The sequence below is a fragment of the Acinonyx jubatus genome, chromosome C2 (genome assembly GCF_027475565.1).
Source record: "Acinonyx jubatus isolate Ajub_Pintada_27869175 chromosome C2, VMU_Ajub_asm_v1.0, whole genome shotgun sequence".
Classification (NCBI taxonomy): domain Eukaryota; kingdom Metazoa; phylum Chordata; class Mammalia; order Carnivora; family Felidae; genus Acinonyx; species Acinonyx jubatus.
Window position 1 is genome coordinate 96,956,479 of NC_069384.1, and position 27,986 is coordinate 96,984,464.

Sequence of the window (27,986 nt, forward strand, 5' to 3'; positions counted from 1 at the left end):
GCCTTTTTGTTTTACTTAGCATAAAGTAAAGCATATTATTGCATGTTCATTGTAGGAGTTTTTTCCTTTTTAATGCTAAGTAATATTCTATTGTGTGGATATATCATATTTTGTTTATCCAGTCATCAAATGATAGATATATAGATTGTTTAGGCTTTTGGTGTTTCGAAGTTTGGGCTAAAACATAAAAGGAGTTTGGCCTAAAAAATAAAGCAATAGGCAAGCAGCTTACTGCATCACCACAGAATAATGCTGTTATGAATATTTATTTGTGTACAGATCTTTGTGTAGACTGTTTTCATTGCTCTTAAATATCTGGGAGCAGAATTGTTGACTTCCAAAATAAGTATTTGTTAACTTCTTAAGGAAATTCCAAACTATCTTCTAAAATATCTGCAACATTTTCCATTTCCCGCCAGCAACTTACTAGGATTTCGTATTCTGCACATCCTCACCAAAACTTGGTATTGTCAGTGTTTTGCATTACAGCTATTCTAGTATGTGTCTAATGCCATCTCATTGTGGTTCTAATTATACTTCTTTAATGACTAATGATATTGAACATCTTTTCATTTGCTTATTAGCCTTCTATATGTCTTTAATGAAAAGATTATTCCAATCTTTTGGCCATTTTATTTTATTTTATTTTATTAAATGTATATGTATTTTGAGAGAGAGAGAGAGAAAGGGAGAGAGCGTGAGTGGGGGAGGGGCAGAGAGAGAGAGTTAGAGAGAGAATCTCAAGCAGGTTCTGCATTGCAGTGCAGAAACCAACTGGGGCTCCATCCCACGAACCATGAGATCATGATCTGAGCTGATACCAAGAGTCGGACACTTAACCAACTGAGCCACCCGGGCACCTCTTGGCCATTTAAAAATTGCCTGGTTTGTCTTTGTGATAGTGAGATTTAAGTGTTCTTTATACATTCTGGATGTAGGTCTTTATCAGATATACGATTTTCAAATATTTTCTTCTAGTCTATGGCTTGACTTTTTAAATGCATATTAAAAATATTAATTCTATATTTTTTGCATTTCCATGTGCATTTTAGAATAATATTGTCAATTTTAGGATAAGAGTGTCAATTATTACACACACACACACACACACACACACACACACACACAAACCAAATGCAAAACCTGAAAGAATTTTGATACAGAATGTATGGTGTCTACAGATCACGTTTGTTTTGACAAAGCCTTAATTTATCAATTGTTTATTTTATGGATCATGTTTTAAGTGCCACCTCGAAAAATTTTGCCTAAAATGTTTCTCCTGTATTTTCTTCCATGAGTTTTATAGCCCTAGCCCTTGGATTTAGGTCTATGATACATTTTCTTTTGTATTTGGTATGAGGTAGAAGTCTAAATTCATATTTATGCCTATGGCTATCTAATTGTCATAGCACCATTTGTTAAAAAGACTGTCGTTTCCCACTGAAGTGCCTTGACATCTTTATAAAAATCAATTGAACATAAGGGCTTATTCCTTGACTCTGTATTCTGTTCTTTTGATCTATTTGCCTAGCCTTATGCCAATACTGCACTCTTGATTACTGTTGCTTTATAAGAAGCTTTAAGATTAGGTGATATAAGTTTTCCAACTTTGTTCTCGTTTCAAATTATTTTGGCTCTTCTAGATCCTCTATGTTTCATATACATTTAAAAAATTTTAATTATAAAATATACATGAAAATATTTACCGTCTTAATCAATATTAAGTATATATAGTTCAGTATGTTCACATTATTGTGCAATCTTCAGAAGTTTCTAATCTTGCAAAACTGAAACTCTATACCCATTAAACATTCTACTTTGTATTAATTTGACTACTCTAGAATCTAATATAAGTGTAGTTATCGAATATTTGTCTTTTGGTATCTGGCTTATTTCATTTGGCATAATTTCCTCAAAGTTCATTTACATCATGGCATGTGTCACTTTTTCTTTTTTTTTTTCTTTAAAGCTGAGTAATATTTCACTGTGTGTGTGTGTATATATATATATCTATACACACACACCACATTTTGTTTATATATTCATGCATTGATGGATGCTCGCATTGCTTCTACCTCTTGGCTCCTGTGAATAGTTCTTCTATGAGCATGTGTATGCAGACACTTCTTTTGAGACCCCACTTTTCATTATTTTGAATATGTACCTAGAAATGGCTTTGGTAGTTATGTTAAGCCCATTTTTAATTTTTTGAGGAAATTTCATTTTTTTAATAGCAGCTAAACTATTTTACAATCCCATTAATAGTGCACAAGGATTCTAATTTCTCCACATGCTTATCAACACTTGTTATCCTTTGTTTTCTCCTAGTAGCCATCCTAATGGGTATGAGATGATATCTCATTGTGTCCATATACATGAGAGGGTAGGCTTATCAAGTGTTAAAAAGAGATATCCTGATGGGATTTTGTTAAAGATTTTGTGTGGTATACAGATTGATTTGGAGAAGATTACCATCTTAACAATATTGAGTCTTTCAGTCTATAACAGTATTTTGTTCCATTATTTACATCTTATTTAATTTTTCTCATCAGTGTTTTATACTTTTTAGTGTCAAAGTCATATACATTTTTTGTTAAATATTTTCTTAAGTATTTTATTCTTTTGGATATTACTATGTATAATTATTTCTTAATTCTATTTTGGGTTGTTCATTGCTGGTATATATAAATAAAATTGATTTTTGAATATTGGTCTTGAATCTTGTGACCTTAATAAACTCACTTATTATAGTAGCTTTTTTTTTTGATACCTTAGGATTTTCTACATATGGAGAATTCATATTCTCTACAAATAAAATAGTTTTAATTCTTCCTTTTTAATCTAGAAGTTTTTTATATTTATTTTTTCTTATCTTCTTGTGTTAGCTAGAATAACCAGTAAAATGTTAAATAGAAGTGGCCGGTGTTCACATCCTGGCCTTGTTCCTGATTAAGGGCAAAACATTTAGTCTTTTCCATTGATTGTGATGTTAGCTGTAGGTTTTTCATAGATGCTCTTTCCAATTTGAGGAAGTCCTTTTGTATTTTCTGTTTCTCCCCCTGTTTTCATCGTCCCAACATTTATTATGGTTTTTTTTTCTTTTATTGATATGGCTTTTACAATACTTGATTTTTAGATATTAAGATTGCATTATTGGATATAATTTCACTTGGCCATGATTCATAACTTATGTATTTGTGGATCAGATTTGCAAATGTTTTGTGAAGGAACTTTGCATCTATGATCATATGGAGATTAGTCTGTAGTTTTAGTTTCCTGAAATGTGGTCGTCTCCTTTGGCATTATGTTACATTAGCTTCATTAAATGAGTTGGAATTATTTCTTCCTCTTTTTTCCTGAAAGTGTTTGTGTTAGATTGGTGTAATTTCTCCCTTAAATATTGAACAAACTTTACCAGTGAAACAATCTGAGTCTGGGATTTTTCTCTCATGGGAAGATTTTGAATTATTACTTTCTTTACCTTACTCAATTCTGATTTCCTGTTATTTAGTGAGTCAATTTTGATGATCTGTTTTTCATTGAATTTATCTAGTAGATCTAAGTTGTCTAATTTATTGGCATGAGATTTTTAGGTTCCTCTAACTTCTGTAGGTCTGGAATGATGTTCTTTCTTTCATTATTGATTTTGTTAATTTGTATTTTACTCTTTTTTGTTAGTTTAGCTAAAGGTTTATACATATTCAAGTCTTTTTAACAAACTCAATTTTAGTTTTATTGATTTTTTTTTCAATTTTGTTATATTTCATTTATTCTGATCTTTATTTTCTGATTCCCACCTACTTTTGGACTTTTTCTTTCACTTTTTTCCTACTTTCTTGAATGAGGATTAGATTTAGACTATTGATTTTATGCCTTCCTCCTTTCCAAAACAAACATTTGAAGCTATAAATTTCACATTAACCACTGCTTTAACTGTATCTTATATATTTTGATATGTTTAATTTCTAATCAATTTAAGGTTCTTTCTTTTCAGGTTATTTTCTAATATCCCTTGTGATTTATTTTTTTATCGTAAGGTTATTTAGAAGCAAGTTGTTCGATTTCTAACTATTTCGTGATTTCCCAAAGTTATTTGTTGCTAATTTCTAATTTTTTGTTGTTGTTGAGGTCAGAGAACATACTTTGTATGACTTCAGTTCTTATGAATTTATTAATACTGGTCTCTTCTAAAGAATGTCCCATTTGAACTTGAAAAGAATTAATATTCTGATATTGTGAAGTCAAGGGTTCTTTCAATGTCTCTTAGGTTAAGTTACTTCATGGTGGTATTCAAGTTTTTATATCCTTACTGATTTTCTGCCTAGCTATTTCATTAATTTCTGAGGAGGGGGTTTGAAGTTTCTAATTGGACTTTTTAACTGGCCTTATCTCTTTTTAGTTGTATCTGATATTCCTTTATGTATTTGTGGACTCTGTTGTTACATATATAACTGTTGTAGATATAATTGACTTTAATTATATTTTGTTGACTTTAATATTATAAAATATCCCTCTTTGTGCTATTGCATTTTTTGTTTTATTAACATAGACTCTCCAGCTCTCTTATGATTCTTAATTTCAAAGTATATATTTTCCATCTTTTTACTTCATTTATTTATTTTTAATTTAATTTTTTTTAATTTACATCCAAATTAGTTAGCATATAGTGCAACAATGATTTCAGGAGTAGATTCCATAATGCCCATTACCAATTTAGCCCATCCCTCTCCCACAACCCCCCCAGTAATCCTCTGTTTGTTCTCCATATTTTCCATCTTTTTAGTTTTAACCTATTTGTCTTTGAATCTAACTAAAGTCAGGCTCTTATCAATGGCATATAGTTGGGTCTTATACTTTTTTCCTACCAAGTCTGACAATTTTGGTCTCTATTGGTGTGTTTAGTCCATTCACATTCAATATAATTACGATGTAATTAAATTTACATCTTCCATGTTGTTATTTGTTTTTTATATGCCTTTGTCTTTTTTGTCCCTTTTTCCCTTACTACTTTCTTTTGTGTTAAAGATATTTTTATTGTGCCACTGAAATTACTTTTTTTGAGTGTGTGGGTGTGTGCATGTATGTGTGTCCATGTATTTATTTATCTAGTGGCTGTTCTGGGTATTACACTATATGACACTACTTCATGTCAATACTAACTTTGGTAAAATATTGTAACCTGACTCTATTTGTAGCTACATTTTCTCTCCATTTCTTTGTGTGGGTTATATATTATATATCAATGTTACAAATCCACAATATAGTGTCAAAGTTACTGCTGCATGTTACTTTATGTATTTAAAAGAAGTTAAAAAGAGGAAAAAGGAAATATTTAACTACGTTTTATATTTACCCATATATTTATGTTTCTGGAGATCCATCTTCTGTTGGATTTAATACCTTTCAGCATTAAAACCTTTATTTAGTATTTCTTATAAGGCACATATGCTTGTAATGAATTATCTCTTACTTTGCCTATTTGGGAACATCTTTCTATTTACTTTCATTTTTAAAGGACAGCTTTCCTGAATATAGAATAATTTTTGGCAGTTTTTTCCTTTCAGCACTTTGTATCATTCTACTGCTTTTTGCTCTCCCATTTTTTTCCAGATGCAAATATCAGTTTGTTATTCATATTTATGTGCTCATATATGTGATAAGTAATTTTTCTCATTCCTTTCAAGATTTTCTGTTTATCTTTGACTTCCCATAATTTAGTTATGATGTGTCTTGGTATGGATCTCTTTATATTTACCTTTCTTAGGGCTTGTTGAGTTTCTTGGATTTTTAAGGTAATAGTTTGTATCATATATGAGAAGTTTGGGACAATCATTTTTTCATATATATATACATTTTTTTTCCTAATTTCTCTCTCCCTGATACACTCACTAAATATATGTTGGATGATTGATGCTGCCCCATAGGTCTGTAAGACCCCATAGATCTTTAATCTTTTACTTTTTGCTTTTCAAATTAGATAGTTTATCTGTATCTTTCTTCAAGTACATTGAATTTTTCTTCTTCCTTTTCAAATCTTTTGTTACTCTATTTAGGTCATAGTTAAAAATTTTTATTTGGTTCTTTTTTATGATTTCCATTTCTTGAGTAGCCCTAATATATAGCTTTCTCATTTTCAGAATCATCCCACTAAATGTTTGACTGGTCCATTTCCCACCCTAACTGGGACTAACGTCTCAGGCTGTCAGAGCTGTAGGTTCATTTATAACCAGATCTGCTAGCTCATTGATAATGCCACTGTAATTTTAAGATTCTGCCCTCTGCCAGGAATCAAGCATGTTTCCTGTTTAGCAAGGCCAGTCTGGCCCTGGTAACATTGACCAACTTGGGAAGGGAGATACAAGATAGGAGCGACCCCATGTGAAGAAGATCTTTGGTATTCTCCAGTAATGTCATAGTAGTTTTTCTTGAGAAAATACTTTTCAACTTGGTGTTTGCTTTTGGTTGATTTCAGAGCCCTGAAGCAGTTTTTTAAAAAAAATTATCCAGTTTAACATTTGTCTTATGGGGATAGACTTATTTACTGACCTCTTCACTATACCGTAGTCATAAAGTCCCACTTCTGCCTATTGAATTGGATAGAGATTGTTTTCTGGATGTTTGAACTATTTCTCTTACTTACAGAGAAGTGGTATATTGTGATCTAGTAGTAAAATGGTAGCAATCATTTGAATGCATTACTTTGTGTCATCACTCTCCTAGGTGATTTTCATACAGGATGTATATTTTTCACAACAGTTCTGCAAGGTAGATATTGTCTTCATTTTATAGGTACAGAACACTTAGGCTTAGAGAGGTAAATGATTTTCCCTTTTGTGCTATTATTAACAGTGCCATTGATTTTGCCTGTGTTGACATTGACTTAGAAAGCTTGAGTATATGGAAGGAATGTTCAAATAGAACTTTTAGGCACTTTTATCTCAGTAAGTCAGCAAAATTTGATTCAACCAACATTTCTCAAGTACTTAACCAGCGTCAAGCAATGTTCTAGCTGCAAAGTGTGAAGGATAGGGCCGCAGGGAGAAGAATCAAAAGAAGGCGATGTAAAGGATGGTATATAAGGCAGAATAAGACATGGTCCCCTGTCTCAAGGAATTCATAATCACAAAAGGGAGGACAGATGTATTCAACCAATTGTAACACGACTGAGTGGTAACTATTCTGACACGATGATTATTAAACCTTAATGAGCATTCAAGTTGCATATTAAATGGCAGGTTCTGATTCAGTGATTCTGAGTGGTACCTGAGATTTTGTATTTTCAGCAAGTTTCCAGTTGATGGTGATGCTGCTGATTTATAGATTACACACTGAGGAACAAAGTTCTAGTGCGGAAGGAATTATAAGGGCACATAGAAAATATATAAATTCTGCTGCTGTTCGTTGAGGAAGAAAACTTGTTTCAAAGAGATTAAATAATTTGCCCTTCTGAACTATTTTTTATAATGCCATTGATATACATTGCAACTGGATGACATTTGATCTGGACCTAAAATGCTAAATAGAATTATAATAGGAAAGCTAGCTTTCCCAAGGAGAGAGGAAAATTTTGGCAAGAGATAGAAGTAATATATTTATGTGTGTTTTTTAATAGGAAACACTTAAAAATTTTATCTTTCCCTTTCCTTCCTTCTTTCCTTCCTTGCTTCCTTCTTTCCTTCCTTCCTCCCTTCCTTCCTTCCACTAGCTGAAACAGAATATCCATTTAGGAGTAGTTTCCAAATATGAAGCTGCATATTAGGGTAATACTTGCTGGCGTAGAAGAGCCCAATCTCAGTGGCTTAAAAGAGTAAAAGTTTAATTTTACTCACCTAGAGTTCAACACGGATGTTCCTACAACATCTCATTTTAAACATCCCCTCCCTCTGGTTTTGGGGACTTTAATATGTAGCACAACCGTCTTAGATGTGTTACTTCCAACATCACTGTACATCCATTTACAAAGCTTGCTGAACAGTAAAAGGGGTACTTTCTTACTGCCTTGCCACTGGAAATGAAATTCATCACTACTTCTCACATTCTGTTAAGCTATCACAGAGTTCCACCCAGATTCAAAGGGAGAATCTGTGTTTGTGGAGAGATGTATCTAGTAGTTAGTTGTAGATTCTTCTCTAGAGTATGTATGGGGAGACTAATCTGGGTAATAGGAAGTTGCAAATCATTAACATATATATGATATATTTTTCTGATACTTAGGAAGTTATAAGTATTATAAAATGGTATGTTATAGCACTATGGTAAATTTCTAATGTTAATGATGTTGTTAAATTTTATGCCTCTTAAGAGATAGATGTTTTATAGGATAAAATTACCCTATAATTTTACTCTTCTAGAGTACTTTTCATTTTGTTGTTTGTAAGTTTTGTTTTTGCAAAGTTCACATGGCTCCCCACAAGTAAAGAAGAATCTGTTTTTGCCTTGAGTTTCCTAGTGCCTAGCAAAACATGAAAATAAGTAAGCAGAATAAGTTAGAAACAAAAACTATAAACAATCTAATACCTGCATAAGCAACTATGTATAGATTTATAGTTTTTTTTTAAGTTAAAAAATTTGTTTTTAAATGTTTTATTTATTTTTGAGAGAGAGAGAGAGAGAGAGAGAGAGAGAGAGAGAGATTCCAAAGCAGGCTCCATGCTTTGAGCTGTCAGTGCAGAGCCTGATGTGGGGCTTGACCTCATAAACTGTGAGATCATGACCTGGGCCTAAGTCAGTTGGCCCAACCAGCTGAGCCACCCAGGCACCCCTGGAATTATAGGTTTTTTTAAAGGAAGGAAAAATGTTCATATCTATTGAGAACTATTAATATATTGTAAGTCTCAGGAATTCAAAAATAAAACACATTATCTGTGTTAGTGTAATTTAGAAGAGAGAAGGAGGCTGGAAGAAGACCTTGGTTCTAACTCAAGCTCCAATATTTTGTATCCATTTGGCTTTAACATAATCATTATGAGCTTGAATTTCCTTGTCTATGTAATAGGGATCATATCTGTTCCCTTTCTGTGCATATTTGTTTTAAGAATAAGAAAGATGACATATACCACTCTAATAACTGAGAAAATAATATTTATTTTTATTTCTTTATTTATTTATTCATTCATTCATTCTTTAAATCTTTATTTTTGAGAGAGGGACAGACAATGCAAGTGGGGGAGGAACAGAGAGAGAGGGAGACACAGAATCCAAAGCAGGCTCCAGGCTCTGAGCTGTCAGCACAGAACCCAATGCTGGGGTCAGACTCACAAACCGTGAGATCATGATCTGAGCCGAAGTTGGATGCGTAACTGACTGAGCCACCCAGGCCCCCCTGAGAAAAGTAATATTTAAATGTAAGTTACTCTAGGAAAGAAAATTCCCATTTGTTGGCATTTTATTTTTACCAAATTAACAGAACTTTAAGATAATCAATTGTAGCACTTTATTTTATTAATTATCCATGATGTTAATCTTATTTTTTATCAGTAAATTTAAAAATGAAATATTTTTTTGTGTGTGCCATTTCAGAGTCCCTTAATATCCTACCTGAAAATGTTATAGCAATTAATTGAAACATTAATAGCAGGATTCGTTTTAGGACAGGAATAATCTTTGTTTTGTGTTAATATATTTGGATAATTCTGTGTTGATAATTTTTTATAAAATCAATACTATTGTTTTTACTACTTTTAAGAATGTGTAAAATGAAAACTAGACATTCTAATCATCTTTGAAATCAATAGATCTCTATTCTAGGGAATTTAAAATCAGGCTTATATTGGATTACTCCTTTTTTAAAAAAAATTGTTAAAATACAGATGTTTCTGTAAGGGTAAAGCATTACCTTTTTGAATTTCTTTTAAAAATTAGGATTGTATAGATCTGTATAGGCTTTTTGATGATCATTGGGAAAATTTGGAGCAGATGCCACAGGTATTTATACGTGTGTGTGTGTGTGTGTGTGTGTGTGTGTGTGTGTATCATAGATCACATTGGTCATTTTTCTTTTTTTAATGTTTACTTATTGAGAGAAAGAGAGAGAGAGACTGCATACATATACATGCAAGTGGTAGAGGGACAGATGGAGAGGAGAAGAGAGAATCTCAAGCAGGCTCTGCACTATCAGCACAGAGCCCAATGCGGGGCTTGATCTCATGAATAGTGAGATCATGACCTGAGCTGAAATCAAGAGTTTGACACGTAACTGACTGAGCAGCCTAGTGCCCCCACATTAGTCATTTTTCATATATAATTCATTAATTCAGTGTGAAATAACACTAATTAATTTTATCTTAAGTGATTTATTCCAGAATGAGATTGCAGTGAATTTTAACAGATCTAAAAAGGTCGTAACTGGAAAGTTTCAGTGTAATCTTAGTTATTTAAATAGGTAACTAGATGAAAATTTAAAAATAGGAATATTTCCATGGAAAGGTACAAAATAATTATTTCTAATCCTTGCTGAAGTTATTCTCTGTCTTGAGGACATTTGCTAATGGAGTAAGACCTATTGCTTGGTTTTCTAATACCAGGTTTTCAGAGAGCCTCATCCTGGTGAAAAGTAATATTTTTACTGGCGGTTGTTTGGTTCAAGCTCAGATGGGATCCAGAATCCTGCAGACTCTTTGGGCAGACCAGGGTAGCTGCTGATAGGAGAACTCTCAGAGACTAGGGTCTTTCCAAGAGTTGCCTGTTCCTTTTCAGTTACTCTGAAAGCATGTGGAAAGCTTTCTTTTTAATCTTTTTCTCAATTATATATTTTATTCTGCAATTCTTCTTCTCCCTCCTCCCACCGCCTCATTTTTACTGTATGTTATATGCCAGGTACTCTGATCACCATAGAAATATTTAAGGGAACCGCTCTTGCAGGCGAAGAGAGGACAGAGACTCCATAGAAATATTTAAGATGTTATTTTTTCCTTTTGTGAACTTATGTGGTATGATGTAATAGATAAATATCAAAAGGTGATGTAAAATCAGTATTGTGTGAGCTGGTAGAGATCTACTTTGGGTATGAAGAGAGTACAGAGGATGGGCACCTCACACAGCCAGAGGGAAGAAGGCAAGGCAAGGTTCCTGGACCTTGAGAATAACTTGGGATGAATCTAGAAGGAGAACTAGGAGTCTGCCAGGTAAAGAAGATGTAGAGGAGAGAAGCCCTCCTTGGTAAGGGAAACTCATGAGCAAAGATATGATATGAGGAACAACTTGGAGTTTACTAGGGAACCTACAGATAGAGGCACTTCCTGATGTGCACTTTTGAATACCTAATACTTGCTAAAAATGTTTTATCAACAAGGGATGCTCATTACTGCCTATTCAGGCTCCTATTAGATTAGCTATATTTAGTTCTTTAGCTATGTTGTGCACAAAATAGCACATCTATCTATTTGGGGTTGGCCTAGGGGAAAGGCTATGAGTCACTAGAATTATACACACCTGGGGTCATTTTCCAGCTCACCATGCCACCCACTCACCATGTGACCAGTCCTAAATTATTTAAATCATCAGAGCTTTTATTCCTCTACCTTTAAAACAGAGGCAAAAATAGTTATGCTTTAGAGTTGATGTGAGGATTAAATGACATGTTTTTAAGATCCTTAGGATAATAAGAGCACAAACTAGCCCCTCAATAGATGGCAGTTATCACTGTTATATTGGATGATATCAATGTTAATTTGTGTTTTGAAATATTAAATAAAATGTATTCAATTTTACTAATCCTAGAATAATAAAAATATGATTTAATGTATCTAAGTTACTTAGGCTGACATATTAGTCTTTTAAGTCATATTTTGCTCCTTTTTTAACAGGCAAAATCTCAAATATTATCCAATGTATTGGATGTTGCCCATCGGTTTATCAAGGATATTAATCCAGATGAACAGAAAGGGGAGAATAATTCTGTAAAAGAGATTAGTAAAAGTCAGCATAAACCCAGATCTCTTCCTCTGCAGGGGAGCAATTCTGAGGTAAGCTAAGTAAAATGTTGTAGACATTTTCATGTCCTACATGATCATGGAGACTGTCAGTTATAGACGTAGCTAGAGCTATGGAGTTTTGCAGATTATTTTACCACATTGTTATTTAATGTTTGAATTTGTTTCTTTTTACAAATGAAAAATATCTTGACTGTAAAAATCCTTTTAAGGGGACTACTTTGATTCCACTGAATAGTGATTTTTTTTATGAATGATTCTTTGACCATGTTGCTTTCTGGGCATTTCCACCATGTCAGGAAATGAATGAGTATTTGGGAGAAACACACACACACAAAATGCAATATAACAATTTTATTGTAGTCGGGATTTCAGAGAGGCTAAAAATACAAAACATTGCCAAGTTTTAGATGACAGGCAATTTATACTTATTTAAAATTGGATTTATGCCAATTTCTTAGTCATTATTCAGATTGGCTACTGATCCCATGATGTACTAGGTAAGCTTTCATCAGCTCGTTTCTGTATTTTATATTAGACTTGTATTGATTCTTTAGAGAAACAAGCTTCCTCAAACTTGAATCTATGTAATTATCCTCACTCTTATAGATGCCACTCACCTTTGTTTCCACTGTAGTTCAGAAATAGTGAGAAACTTGGCGAAAGTCACCCAACTGTTACTTGGTGATTGAGTCAGGTTTGAACTTCAGTTTGTTGAGTTCCAAACCCATGCCTACAGAACATGAAAGAAAACATGCGTTATGCTAGTAGGACCTCTCTCCCAACAAAGAAACAGTGTTTGAACTGTCCAGGAAAGTAGGTGTTTTTTTACATTGATTTTACTTTCTAGTAGACCTGTCACAGGTGATTGTGAAGAATCACTGAACAAGTTATAGCTTCATTATTATAACAGTAATGTGTTGAGGACTGACTATGTGCCAGGTACTGTTCTACATATTTTACATGTATTCTCTATTTCTCGCTCTCTCTTTTAATTTTTTAATGTTTATTTTTGAGAGAGAGAGTGTGTATGTGAGCAGAGGAGGGAAAGAGAGAGAGGGAGACACAGAATCAGAAGCAGGCTCCAGGTTCTGAGCTGTCAGCACAGAGCCCAACTCAGAGTTCGAACCCATGAACTGTGAGATTGTGACCTGAGCTGAAGTGAGACACTTAACTGACTGAGCCCCTCAGGTATTCTCTCTTTTTGTCCTTTCTTAATTTTTCTTTCTTTTTTTTTTTTTTATCAGATGAGAAAATAGTGACAAAGATCAGTTTTTATAAATTGCCTAAGTTCCATTGATAGTGGAACTTAGATTTAAATTTAGGCTGTCTCCAAATTACTTGCTTTTAACCACTGCACAGAGGCTGTGGTTTTGAGGGTTTCTCCTTCATGCCTGCCATTTTATCTAATTTATCTTATCAACAAAAATGGTGATAAATGAACAGCTAACAACCTTACACTAGTCATTGTGCTTAATATTTTAATTTATCCAATAATCACAATAATCATATAAGTTTTCCATTATTATTTCCCCATTTAATGGATGACAGAGGCAGAGAGGAACTAAGTATCTAGCCCTACTAGAAAGCTTACTCCTCTTGTCCCCATAGGTGATGTATATGCTATGAAGGTCCTCCACTTCTTGTCCTAACTTAAAAGCTGTCAATTCAACGATTTCATCCAGATGTGTGCATTAGAATTAGCTGGAAAAACGTTAAAGAAACACACATGACCAAGGTCAGCCACTTTTTGGGTGGGTCCCGAGCTGTGGTTTTAACAACTGCTCAGTAATCGTGATGTGAGTACTTCTGGTTGGACGTCCCTACTCTCAAGCCTTGGGTGTGCAGCTGGACTCAGTGCACACACTGAAGAGATAATTCCTTTATGTGCTTGATCCCTTCTGGGCCAAAGAACAGTGGTTCTCTAGCTATAACAAACATCAGAAGCACTGGGGGAGTTTGTTAAAATGTGGTCTCTCATCTAGAAAGTGGGGATAGAATAACATATCTTGCAGGGATATCATGTGGCTTAGAGGGATAATGAATACACAGCACTGGGTTCCATGTGCTCTTTCAAATTTCCTAGTCCCTTCAGAACTGGGCAGAGTCGTGTTGGGCTCTGAGTGCAAGTGGCATAGGGCAGTTCTGGGCTCAAACATTTATTTATTTTTGGTTTTTACATTTATTTGTTTGTTTGTTTGTTTGTTTGTTTATTTTTGAGAGACAGAGAGAGACAGAGCACAAGTGGGGGAGGGGCAGAGAGAGGGGGACACAGAGTCCGAAGCAGGCTCCAGGCTCCGAGCTGCCAGCACAGAGCCTGACGCGGGGCTCGAACTCACAAACCGGGAGATCATGACCTGAGCCGAAGTTGGGCACTCAACCTACGGAGCCACCCAGGCACCCCTGGGCTCAAACATTTAAAAGCCAATGTCCAATCCTCTGACTTTTCTTATCCTGCCACTACTGTGAGGAACCCAAGTATTCCGAAGGCTTAGCTGTAAAATAAAAATGTCTTATGTCTCCAATTCATTGGTTGGAAAGAAGCTGCCCTGGAGACTTCCTGGAATCATTGCATAATTAAACCATTTTGTAAGAAGCACTGAGATTTCAGGGTTTCTTCATTAGTGCAGTACAAATACATACACTCACATACTGATTACTGGATTCTCACTTCTAAAATTCAATATTTTCTTTTTTTTACATTTTTTAATGTTTATTTTTGAGAGAGAGAGAGAGAGAGAGAGAGAGCGAGAGAGAGCAGGGGAGGGGCGGAGAGAGAGAGGGAGACACAGAATCGGAAGCAGGTTCCAGGCTCTGAGCTGTCAGCACAGAGCCTGACGTGGACTTGAACCCACGAACCGTGAGATCATGACCTGAGCCAAAGTCGGAAGCTTAACAAACGGAGCCACCCAGGTGTCCCTAAAATTCATTATCTTCACACTAAATTTACCTCTTCTCCGAAACCTATATAGATGTCACCATGGGTGACAGCATATCTTCTAGCTTTCCAGGTGAGCCAAGAGCTCTGATCTTTTGTAGTCCCTTTTCTTCTTCCTCTGCATGTCCAGTTGGTTACCATGTCTCATATAGTTTAGCATCTAAAAACTCTCTTGAATATTTGGTTACTTCTATCCTCATTTCTATGCCAAATACTGAAATTAGCTTTTTCTTGAAGTGCAGTAGGCTTATAACGTGGAAAATGGATTTCATTCTCTCCCTTTCTAGAAGTCAATAATTATTCCAATTTTGTTTTTATGTATTTCTTTACACAAATATTAATATGTTAGACACTGCTCTGAAAATATACTTTCTACACTTAACAATGTGGTTTTTTTTATTTAGGTACATTCTATAGCCTTCTCATTCCATATAGTGGTTACAAAACACCCCATTTATTAGATATTAAAATGACTTTAAAATCTAAAAATTTAAATTTTAAAATTTTAAATTAAAATATATAATTTCCACTGACCAACATTTATGCTATTTGGGTTTTTGCCAGAGCAAACTATAGCATAAAGAATAATTTTGAAAAATATTGTTTTGCACATGTGTGTGTGTGTATGTGTGTGTATCCATATGATAAAATCCTGAAATTCCTGGTTGAAGAGGGTCATACATTTGTAATGTTGATAGATATTACCAATTAGCTGTAACATTTTAACTGGTTCCCTTGCATCCAAACTCACTAATCCTTAATTTCTCTCTCTGCCACACTACTGTGTAGGACTCTTCTGTGGCTTTGTGTTTTCATTATGTGTAAGTCTAATTTCCTCTGTCTGGCAGCAGGATCCTTTACGATCTGCCCCAGAGTACGTTTTACACTATATATTTTCTCATATCTTCATTTTTACTATTGCAGTGAAAACTGGTAACAGTTCCATGCCACTGTGCTGTTTGACTCCATGTTTTAGCGTATATACCATTTCCTGTCTCTGGAATACTATCCCTGCCACCTTTTGCCCGTAAAAATCGTGTTTATCTGAATTAAATACCCATTTCTAGCACCTGTTTCTATTGTGGACTTTTTAACCTGTGTTTCTGTGGCCAGCATCTGGCACAGTGTCTTCAGACTCCCAGATGCTTTTTGTTAATATTTAAAATTTTGGACACATATTTAATACTCTTTTCTCAATTATCCTCTAACAGTCTTCCCGTTTATTTTGCAATTAAGGGGTGAACATAGAGGATTCTACTTTTGTATCTAGAAGATACACAATGGAGATTTAGTAATTTGATCAGTGTAGGTAAATCCACGTTGCTAATTCAGCATCGGTGTGGACTTTATTTTGCTTTATTTTCTTAATTTGGCTGTTTTCTCTGATTGACTGGATAACTGCCAAATGCTCTTTTATTTTCTTCTGTGTGTTCACAGAGGATCTCTATTTTGTACGGAATTCACCCTTTCCTCATCATTATGCTAAGAAGCATGCAATGTTTCATATACATTAATTAATTTGTTCGTTCATTCAACTGACTTTTAATGAGCATCTATTTCGTGCCAGGCACTGTTCTTGGCACTGAAGAAAAAGACAAAGGGCTGGATCTCATTACATTCTAATGGGAAGAGACAGACAATAAATAAACATATAGAGTAAATTCACACAGAGATGCTGTTGGGAGAAAAAATATAGCAAATAAGGGAATTGAAACTGGGGGACACCAAGGGGGTATATATGTAGGGTCATCACCTATTCTCTGAGTAGGTGACAGCTGAAAAGAGACCAGCTGAAATGAGTGCAATGGCTATGTGAAAATATGAAGTATCATTCCAAGTGTTAGATATGGCTAGGGCAGGCCCCTCAAGCAGAGTGTGCTTCATGGGCTCCAGGAGCTGAAGGAATGTAAATTTGGCTACAGCCCAGTGGAATGAAGTAGGAATTGAAGGAAGTGAAGTAAAAAACAAACAAACAAACAAACAAACAAACAAACAAAGGGTTATGAGGTCCGTATGGTCTTGTAGGTCCTAGTAGGAGGCTTCATAAGAGTTTCATAGAGTCATTGGAAGGTTTTGAACATAGGAGTAACATGATCAGATTCACATATTAAAAAAAAAACTGCTCTAGGGGCGCCTGGGTGGCTCTGCTCAGGTCATGATCTCACAGCTTGAAGGCTCGTGGGTTCGAGCCCTGCGTCTGGCTCTGTGCTGACAGATCAGAGCCTGGAGCCTGCTTCTGATTCTGTGGCTCCCTCTCTTTCTCTACTCCTCCCCTGCTCATGCTCTGTCTCCTCTCTCTCTCTCTCTCTCTCTCAAAAATAAATAAGCATTAAAAAAAATCTGCTCTCTCTCCTGTGAAGGGGTTGCAGAGAGCAGATTGGAGGAGTAGAGGAGTGAGATTCATGGCTATGCTGCCTTCCAGGGAGAACACTGGTAAATGACATGATGATAAATCCTCAGTTGAAAGCTCTAGTTTTTAACAATTTTTGAAGAGACCATTTATAATTGCTGATACAGTTTTAAAGAAATCAGTAAAGCATATAAATAAGTACAAACTAAAAACATTACATTTTTAAGTTTAAAAGTAATCTATGATTCAAAATGCCTAATAATGCTGCCTATATTTTAAGATACAGAAAATTTAGTAAAGCACACTTAGATGGACTTTTAATTGGTTTAGGTAGACGTTCCAACCACAAAAAGAACAGAATGTTCAAATCCAAGAGATAGGCTCCTGTGTGAAGGGTCATTTGATGAAGAAGCTTCTTCCCAGTCCTTTCAGGAAGCTTTAAATCAATGGAGAACTGGACACCATGATGACGAGAGTCAGAACTTACGTGCGGCAAAAGCAGGTACAGCTATTTTTATAAAATGAATGTTATAAAATAAAGCTGAGTTTGTTTTACTTATCTCCATTCTCTGTGAGTATAACTGCAGTGTTCAAAAACTATTAGAATTGGGATAACAGTTCGATATAACTCCTTAAAGGGGTATTCACGGTACAACCAGCGGTTAGTGGTTTAATATTTATGGAACCCTGACCTGAGCACTGGGGAGATTTGCATTTGTTTCCTGTGTAAATTCAGACTGTCAGATGAGTGGAGAGTTGAATGCTTTCAGCTCCCCAACTCCTGGAAGAAAGTTTTGTCAGGACAACTGTTCCTTTATTGAGCTGTAATTATACATAAAACAAGAGGATCTGTGAGATGGAGAAGTAAATAACTTTTTTTATATGTGTCTTGAAAAAATATATTTCAAGGATTCCTATAAACTTAAGATTTATCTTATTTGTTTTCTGTTTGAGGGGATATTTCTCGTTTTTATTTTTCCTTGATGATTTTTGCACCCACACTCTAGATATCGAAAATTGGATGACTGAGGTGCATACTGTCTCTGCTTTACATTTCCTGGTATCTCTTGAGGAACATCATACTTTTAAGAGTATTTGGTTTATTGATTTTATTACTCAGAATCTTGTAGAGACTTCTGATAGCTTTTCACTGAAAATAAAATGTTAGGTAATACATTTCAGTCAGCTTTCATCTTCATTGACAGTATCCAATTTTATTATTTTTATTTCATTTTTTTTTTCAGGGCAGAAATTCTCCTGATTATTCATTCTTTATGTCAAGGTATCACATACCACCTTCCAATTAGAATTGGACTTTTTACTGAGTAATGTTCTCCTTGAACATTTTTTCCTTGAAATATTTTCCCCACACTTGTTCATGCCACATCAATTTTGTTAATATTTCCAAGACTTTATTTATATACTCTCTTTGTAGCATGTACCTTAATATAACTTTCATTGCCTATGTTATTTTATGTGCTTCTTATATGAACTTTCATATTTTGATGTATTTTTTACTTTTCTACTCTGAAAGGGACTAAGTCTTCTATAAACGTACCTTTCTGATTGTCTACTTTGAAAGACATAGAGCTTAAAATAATAAAAGGACTGATCTGATAAATCAGATAAGGTCAAAGAGGAAAAAAATTTCATAGTGGATATAACTACATTATAAGAATAATATAATGATTATTTTAAATGATTTGGTTAGAACAAAAAGTTAACCAAGAAGAAAATGAAAATAACCCAATCCAACCATCTAGAGATAATCAATGTTAACATGTTGTTACATATTTTTCAATAGACGCAGTGGCACAAACACACACACAAGTATAAATGGGGTGACACTATATATGTTACTTGTAACTTTTTTGCTTAGATTCTGTCACGGGTGACTTTACATATAAATGCAATTATACATCAATTATAATTGTAACTGTTGTATAATAATCTGTATGCCATTATGTATTTAATCAGAATTTTTTTTGATGGATATTTTGTTTCTGATTCTCACTATTGTAAAATAAGTTATGATCACCATATCGGCTATTCATTTACTTGTACAGTTACCTTAAAATAAATTTATAAATGCAGAAATGTTGTGTCAGTGGTTGCTCAGGAGAAATCATTAAGATGAGGACTTTTGTTGATAGAAGTGATTTTTTTTTGCCCCAGAGTATTATATATGACTATGTGTTTATTATATGTATATGCTTATAAATGCTTTTCTTTTTCCAAGACATTAAATGGATATAGAAAAATAAATATTTACAAAATTTGTATAGCTTATGGAGAAAAACAAAGCAGTAAGCACCATTCTTTCTCTTCTTTTCTCCTACGAGATTGTCACTGATCTGGATTGAGTATTTCTTCTTCTTCTTTTTTTTTAATTTCCTCGTAGTTTACTGCATATGTGTGTCTCTAAACAATATATTGTTAAATTTGGATGTAGCAAGCAGAAAGCTAGTATATGTATTCTTTTGCACCTTGTTTATTTCATTCACTATTATTTACTGAGATTTATCCTTGAAGATGTGCATAGTTGTATTTTATTCATTTTTACTATTTGATATGCAAATACCACTATTTGTTTAAATGTTGACGGTTTGGGGAGTTGATTCCCATTTTCCATTACAAACAATGCCGTTATGAATATTTTTGTACAGGTCTCCTGCTATGCATGTGCACACATTTCTAGGATGTCTGGTCCTGGGATTGAAATAGGTGGGTCATGGGATGTATATGTCTTCGGCTATACTAGATAAAACTGAATTATTTATCAAAGGTTTTATATTGGTTTATACTTCCCTGCAGTATTTAAGAGGTTTGGTGGCCTCCCGTTATCATCAACACTTCGTCAGATTTTTAAATTTTTGTTGGTCCGTTAGAGATAAAATGGTATATTTACTCTGTGTAACTCAATACAAGTGTTATTGAGTATCTATTTATATGCTTCTTGGCCATCTAGCTTAGTAACACGTTTTGAATTCCCAAGTTTTCTAGTTATTTCTGTTATTGATTACTAACTTGAATTCATTTTATGTGAACTCCCAAGGCTCATTTCCTTCAGTGTGTGGAAGGCATGTTCTTACAGTGGCCTAGAAGGTTCAATGTAATCTGAAGTCCATTATCTCTGTGATCTCACTTCCTGTTACTCCCATCCTGGCTTACTCTGTTTCAGCTCCACTGGCTGCCTGGCTGTTCCTCAAACACCTCATCAAACACATCAAAACATATGTTCACCTTAAGAGTTTGGCACTGTCTATTGAGAAAAACACCCAACATCCCGCTAATATGAACAAAGGGGCATCTCACACAAATTCTCACAAAAGGTAGCTAGAGAACCATGAAACGAGGCAGCAAACCAAAACCTAAGTTACGTATGTGGCACTTTTCAAGGGAGATGAGTTTCATAGATCCATGTGTTCTAGATTTGTTTGCTATAGGCAATTCTAAACAATGGCTATCCTGTTAAATGCATTAAACAGATAATATTCTCCATACATATCATTAATCTATTTGCCGGGTGCCCCGTTATTAACATCTTAACAAGCAAACTAACCCTGGTCACCCACCATCTTTATTTCCTGGGAATGTACCGTTGATAATGGGAGAAGGGTGAATCCCAGGCCAGATGCTATACCTTCTTCCTACTCATCACCTGACAGATCTAGGGGATCATCTCTCAAGCACAGTGGCTCTTCTCTATGACTAAACAAACATACAAACAAAAAAGCGAGTCCTCATTTTTAGTTTCAGCTATCCTGTCAAGAAATACTTTGTTTTGCCCTGGAAAGGGGGACCTGTAGTGGGGGGATCTCCTTTTGTTCATGTCCTTAACTTCTTTTCTTTCAGTTTAGTGCATTCTGATGGTGTTTCTCAGAATTTCCTCCGATTGCTTTCTTCAACACAGCTCTACTTTGTGGGGAGAATAGGGATAGTGTGACTTACATTCTTTTGGTTTATTTCTCTTGCTGGTATTAGGCTATTTCTGGAAGCTATTCACTAAAGGCTATGGTATGAGGTTGGGACTGTTCTCTAGGTTCAGTCTTCAAAAATAATTTTTCCCATCCTTACTACTTCTCTTTCTTCTCCTCCAACAGGATGGTCAGTTTGGAGAGATGGGTAGTATCTAAGAGGGTGGAAAGACTGGTAATCCTGGATTTATACTGCTTTCTTTCCCAAAAACTCCATCAGTTTTAAATATCTCTGAATAATGGTTTTAATTTAGTAGTACTTCAGAAACATCTTAAGCATCTGGAAGTGAATTGCCATGGAGATATAAATTCATGAGGACAGTTGTCTCCTCCAGGTGCCATTCTGAGTTATTTATTTTCCATTTCCCGTAATGTGTAAATATTATTGTCAGTGGCTATGATACATACCTTTATGTGTGTGTGCATTTATAGAATATATAATGAATCTGCTTGTATTTATCTTTATCATTTAAAATAATTAGTTGCTTTTAAAAATGTTATGAATCATAAGATTCTTTCATTTCAAGGGATTATTGAAGAAAAGTGTCTATACAGTCCTTTAATAAATTGCTAACATTTAATACTTGTGCATTTATTAAGGCTAGAACTATTGATTACATAGATAAATATCAAAGCATATTTGCTTTAAAATTGGTGACTGGTATATCTTGAGAGACATGGTAATTTATAGACAAGTTTACATTAATTTTGCACATTATACTTATTTTTATAGACTCATTGGGAGAATGTGAAGTACAAACTAATCTGAAAATTTGGAGAGAACCACTCAATATTGAATTTAAAGAAGACAGTCTTTCGTATATGGAAAAATTATGGCTTAAAAAACACAGAAGGTATTTTCTGAAATTTTGCATTATAAATAAGAAATATAAAAGCTGTTTATGTTCCTGGCTTGTGTGACATGCTTTTTTGTAGCAGTTTTATATGTGTGCTTCACATTTGCATAAATAATTTTAAAGCAATATTAAATCCCTATGAAGCTTCTACTGTTCTAATAAGGATTTAAATTTTATTTATGTATGTGATGCATCATTCATTTAGAGTTTGCTATAAAAGCAAATTTGTATGTGAGAAAAAGACACAAATATGGTATAGAATTTAAGAATAATAGCAAAAATAATGCAATAAATGAATGATTACTTTGAAAAGGTATTGTTCTCATATTTTACATTAGCATAGACTTGTGAGGCTCTATTTTTCAGAATCTACTTTTAATTATACCTTTAATGTTATAGTGTTATTAACAGTATTCAATTATTTTACTCAAAGAGTATATCATTAGCTGTGACATTTCATAAATTGTTTAAAAGTCAAGCTATTAAATATTGGACTAAAATTATTACTAATTACATGTTAGAGTCATTCATAGTTGTTTTATGGTCATATAAGATCTGTATTGGGAGGTACCTTTAAAGGCTCACTGTGCCCTATAGTAGTACTGTTCACACTTCATTGTGCCGATGAATCACCTGCCGACTGTGGCAAGATACAGATTCTTCTTCCGTAGGTCTGGGTGGAGACTGGCACTCTGCATTTCTGAATTTCTAACAGCTCTCAGCTGATATTTGTGTAGGTAATTCTGCATTTTGAGGAGCAAGGTGTTGGAGGACCAGTCTAGAATGTACCTGAGGAGGGGTCATTAAGCCCTTGCTTCACCTTCATTCATACAAAACTATCTCCTGGAATGGCCCATTCCATTTTTGGAACATTCTCCCTGTTGTAGTATCTCCTAGTGAGCTGTAATTTGTTTCCGACTGGTTTCTAAACATGGTCTCAATTCTACCAATTAAGCCAATACAGAGCAACTTGAATTCCTCCTCTCCGAGGCATTCCTTCAGATTTTTGAAATCAGCCCTCATGTCTTCCTTGAAGTTTCTGTTTGACAGGTTAATATATGCCCCCATGCCCCCTTTAACTGTTTTTCATGTGGCAAATTTTTTAAAAATTTATTTCGAAATAGGGCATACAGAAGAGTTGTAAAACAGTATGAAGATTTCCCACATATCATTCATTCAGCTTCCCATAATGGCAACATCTTACATATCCATAGTGCATGTATCAAATCCAATAAATTAACGTTGGTACGATATTATTAACTAAACTACGGACTTCATTTGGATTTCACCAGTTTTTCTACTGTTGTCCTTATTCTACTTCAGGATCCAATCCAGGATCTCACACTGCCTTTTTTTGTCATAGCTCCTTATCCATTATAGTTCCTCAGTCTTTTCTTGTCTTTCAAGACCCTGACATTTTTAAAGAGTACTTGCCAGATTTTTTATAGAATATACTCAACTTGGGTCTATCTGATGCCTTTTCATAATTAGATTGAGGTTATGCATTTGGAGGAAGAATAACACAGAGAGGATGTGCCCTTCTCAGTGTGGTATCACAGGATCATGCTGTCAGTGCATCTTATTACCAGGATGTTAACCTTGAGCCCATGGTTAACGTGGTGCTCACTGAATTGCTCTGCTGCACACTCATTCTTTTCCTTTTGTAATTAAGGTCTTGGGCTGTTATACAGAATACCATAGACCAGGTAGCTTATAAACACAAACACTCATTTTTCAGTGTTTAAGGCTGGAAATTCCAAGATAAAGGTGCCAGCAGATGCAGTATCTGGAGAGAGACAGCTCCCTGGTTCATAGATGGCCATCTTCTCACTGTGTCCTCACATGGCAGAAAGGACAAGGGGTCTCTTTCAGATCTCTTTTACAAGGGCACTAATCCCATTCATAAGGGCTCTGTCCGTATGACCTGATCACCTCCCAAAGGCCCACCTCCTGATACCATCACTTTGGAGTTAGGGTTACAACACTTGAAACATTCAGAACAGAGCTTTCTGCCCTGGCCCCAACAAGGTTCATGAACTTTTCATATGCACAATATGTTCATTCCATTCTAACAGCCCCCAGATTTTCACTTATTGTAGCATCATCTCAAGTCTAAAGTTCATAGTCTCATCTAAATATCATCTAAGTCAGATATGAGTGAGATTCAATGTATTATTCATTCTGAGGCAAATTGTTCTCTAACTGTGAAATTATGAAATCAAACACGTTATTTGCTTCTAAAGTACAATGGTGGGACAGGCATGGGATAGATATTTCCATTCCAAATGAGAGAAATAGGAAAGAAGAAAGGAGTAGCAGATTCTAAGCAAGTCTAAAACCCAATAAAGCAAATTCTATTTAACCTTAAGTCTTGAGAATTAGCCTCTCCATTGATGCTCTGCACTCCAGGGCCCACTGAGATAGAGGTCCCACCTTCCGGACACACTAGAGCAGGGGTCCTGCCTTTCACACACACTGAGGCAGTGCCCCCACAGCTTTACTAGGCAAGGCTGGGACCCCAAGGCTCTGGGTGGCTTTGCCCTCATGGCTTTGGGTGGCCCCATTCCTATGATGGTTCTGTGTGGGGTCACATGCTTGTGACTTTCTTGGGTGGGAATCATGTGGCTTGGCTAGCTTGGTGTTGCAGGGGCATCCTTGCCCCTAGAGGTTCACTGGGCATTGCTCTAATGGGGTCTCCCTGCTGTGTGGCCTGCAGCTTTCTCTGCCTGTGATGGGAGGTATAGCCCCGATGAGTTTTGAATTGCCTTTGGAGGTCATTTTTCCATTGTCTCTGACAGTGGAAAATATGCCTTCTATTTAGATGGCTAATCTTCCTATCAGATGACCATTTGGCCATACACGTCCTGTTCTCTCCTGAATAGGCCCTCTCATTTTTTTCAATGTGTAAATTCTGATAATATTCCAAATATTTAAGTTTTGTTTCTCTTTTGACTAACAATTCTGTCTTTAAGTCATTTCACCCTTGCGTTTTACTATGAGCAGTCAAGAGAATCCAAGCCTTTCCTTCAATACTTTGCTTAGAAATTGCCTTAGCCACATAACTAATTTCATCCCTCTTAAGTTCTATCTTACATAAAACACTAGGACACAAACACAATTCAGCCAAGTTCTTTGCAACTTTATTAATTAAAATTGCCTTTCCTCCACTGTCCAATAACATGTTCCTTATATCCATTTGAAACCTCAGCTGGATGGTATTTACCATCCCTATTTCTACTGATACTCTTTTCAGGATTACTTAGATATTCTGTAAGAAGATTGAGGCTTTTCCTCAGTTCTCCTCTTTTTTGAGTCCTCACTGGAATTGCCTTTAAAGTTTCTTTCACAGCTATATAAGGTTTTTTTAGTATGAACTTTAAACCCCTTTCAGCTTCTACCCATCATCAGTCAGTCAGTTCCAAAGCTGCTTCCACATTTTTAGCAGCACCCCACTTCTGGTACCAGCTTCTTTCTTAGTCCATTTGGGATGTTGCAATGGAATAACATAAACTGGATGCCTTGTAAACAACAAACGTGTTTCTTCGAATTCTGGAGGTCGGAAGTCCAAGGTCAAGACACTGGCTGACTCAGAGCCTAGTGATAACCTGCTTCCTGGAGGCATCTATTTGGCTGTGTCCTCACATGGCTCTTTCGGAACTCTTCTATAAAGGCATCAGTCCCACATGGGGGCTGTGCCTTCATGACCTAATTACTTCCCACAGACCCCACCTCTTAATGCCATCACATTATGTATTGGGATTTTCACACATGAATTTTGAGAGGGGGCACAAACATTCATATCAGAGTGATTAATAAATGTTTTAGGGGAGATGCCTTGAGATGATACAAAATCTTCTTTTTACCTAAACTCTCCTCTACTAATTTTAGTATTTACCTGTGGAATTTTCCAGCAGCAGAATAACTAGTGATTTTCTATTTCCTTCATTTCTTCTATATTTATTAATTAGAATTCTTCAAGGAAGAATATCCCTACTTCCCCTTTCATTTGTTTATTCAGTTGTTTATTTGTGTGGACTCATGGATATGCATTTTTTAATTAATATTAAACACTATTGTTATTTATTTTGTGACTCAAGTAGTTCCTGCCTTGACCCCTGAGAGCTGTTTCAGGTTGACTCCCCTCTTCTTTCAATGCATCCTCATCCTTTTTTGTTTGTTGATTTGTTTGCTTTTAATATACCTTCATTTTTCTGGCACCCAACATGCATTTCTGGGCCCTAGCACGGAAATAAGTACTCCAAGTACTCTTGATTCCTTTTTTTTGAAAATGGTGTTAAGAAACCAAGATCTAGATTATAGAGGTGCTCATGGCTACGCAGGAAACACAGAGCCTATTTCATCTCAGAGAACATCTAGGAAATATATGTATGTGTACTTACCACTATACTCACATAGCCAAATTTATTTCTGTATCTATATACCTGGGTATCTATTGAGGTAAACATGAAGTACACTCCTACTTGACTCCAAACCAGCATCACATCCTTTCTTTGCTTATTTGTGGTTACTTTCACCTACAATGAGAATCCTGGCTCTCATTATCTATGATATATTTACTCATTTATCAGCCCGTGTGTGTGTGTGTGTGTGTGTGTGTGTGTGTGTACAGTTGTTCCAGAATTTCAAACTAATATTACTGTGAGAAACAAATTTACCAACTAGAGTGAATTATTTGTATGTAGTGTTTTTTATCTTTAGCCTACAGTATCTAGTCAAAAACTTTTTCTCCAAAGTTTCTGAGGCCATGGTGCTCATTTCTTTCCTACCTCCATTAGAGTAGATCTGCCATTCCCTGGGTTATGTCCACATCCTGAGTACTTTTTAAAAATTGAATAGCATAAACTTGTGTACAGTTCTATGGATTTTTACAAATGCCTGGAGTCAAATATTCATCATAGCACCAAACAGCACAGTTCCGTCAGCTCCAAATTCCCTTTTGCTTCCCCTTTATAGTCAACACTTCTCCAACACAAGGCAACCATTGATCCATTTCCATCCTTATACATTTGCCTTTTTCTGAATGTCGTGTAAGTGAGATCATACAATAATGTAGCCTTGTGTGTCCTTTATTTAGCAAAATGCATTTAAGAGCCATCCGTGCTCTTCAGTGAATCAAAATCCGTTCCTTTTTATTGTGGGCCAGAATTTCATCATCCTGATGTACAGTTTATCCATTAATCTTTTGAAGAACATCCTGCTGATTTCTAGCTTTTGACAATTACGACTAAATCTGTTAGAAACATTTGCAAATGGGTTTTTGTTTGAATATCAGTTTTTAATTCCTTGGGTAAATACCTGGGCCGGGCTGGCTAGATTGCTATGTGTATATTTATCTTTATAAATATACCGCCAGACCCTGTCTGCAAAGTGACTGCACAGTTTCCACACCTTCCTGCAATGTATGAGTTCTGGTTACCCTCCATCTTTGCCGGTGCCTGGTATCTTTGGGGTTTTTTGTTTGTTTGTTTGTTTGGTGCTGGTCATTTTCCGAGGTGTATGGTTGTATCCTGTTGTGGCCTATGGTTCATTCAGATACTGTTCTAGTCTAGTTATTCCTATGGAACTGCTGTCCAAGCTGTCTATAGCTCTTATAAAGTGTCATGCCCGTACCAGTCTTTTAGGTCTGAAGCTTATTAGTGTGTACCTGTCAGTTAGTCTGCGTTCAATAAATACTTGTTTACATTTTCAGGAAAATCTGGTGAGGGAGTCTTACTCTAAGAGACATTTCATCCTTTTATTTACATGGCATGATCTTTCGAGCAAGCACTGGTGCCAGGGTCCCAATATCCAGAATACAGACTTATTTCATTGAGTAACTATTTGTTTGTTCATGGGCAGATCATTTAAACTTTCTTGGTCTATGTTTTCTCATCTGCAAAATACTGAATTTAGAATAAACAGTCAATAGTTCCA

The 27,986-nt window shown here is 35.2% G+C and overlaps 1 protein-coding gene across 5 annotated transcripts in view; it reads left to right on the plus strand.

Moving 5' to 3' along the window:
* Nucleotides 1–27,986, plus strand: part of ZBBX (zinc finger B-box domain containing) — a 119,226-nt gene that overhangs the window by 50,444 nt on the left and 40,796 nt on the right. For all 5 annotated transcript variants that reach the window (XR_008297836.1, XR_008297837.1, XR_008297838.1 and 2 more), the window contains 3 exons: nucleotides 11,805–11,963; nucleotides 17,549–17,720; nucleotides 21,929–22,049. Coding sequence is in view for 2 of the 5 variants with exons in the window: in XM_053221237.1 (XP_053077212.1) it covers nucleotides 11,805–11,963; nucleotides 17,549–17,720; nucleotides 21,929–22,049 (452 nt within the window). In the remaining 3 variants the exon portion in view is untranslated. The remainder of the gene's footprint in view (nucleotides 1–11,804; nucleotides 11,964–17,548; nucleotides 17,721–21,928; nucleotides 22,050–27,986) is intronic.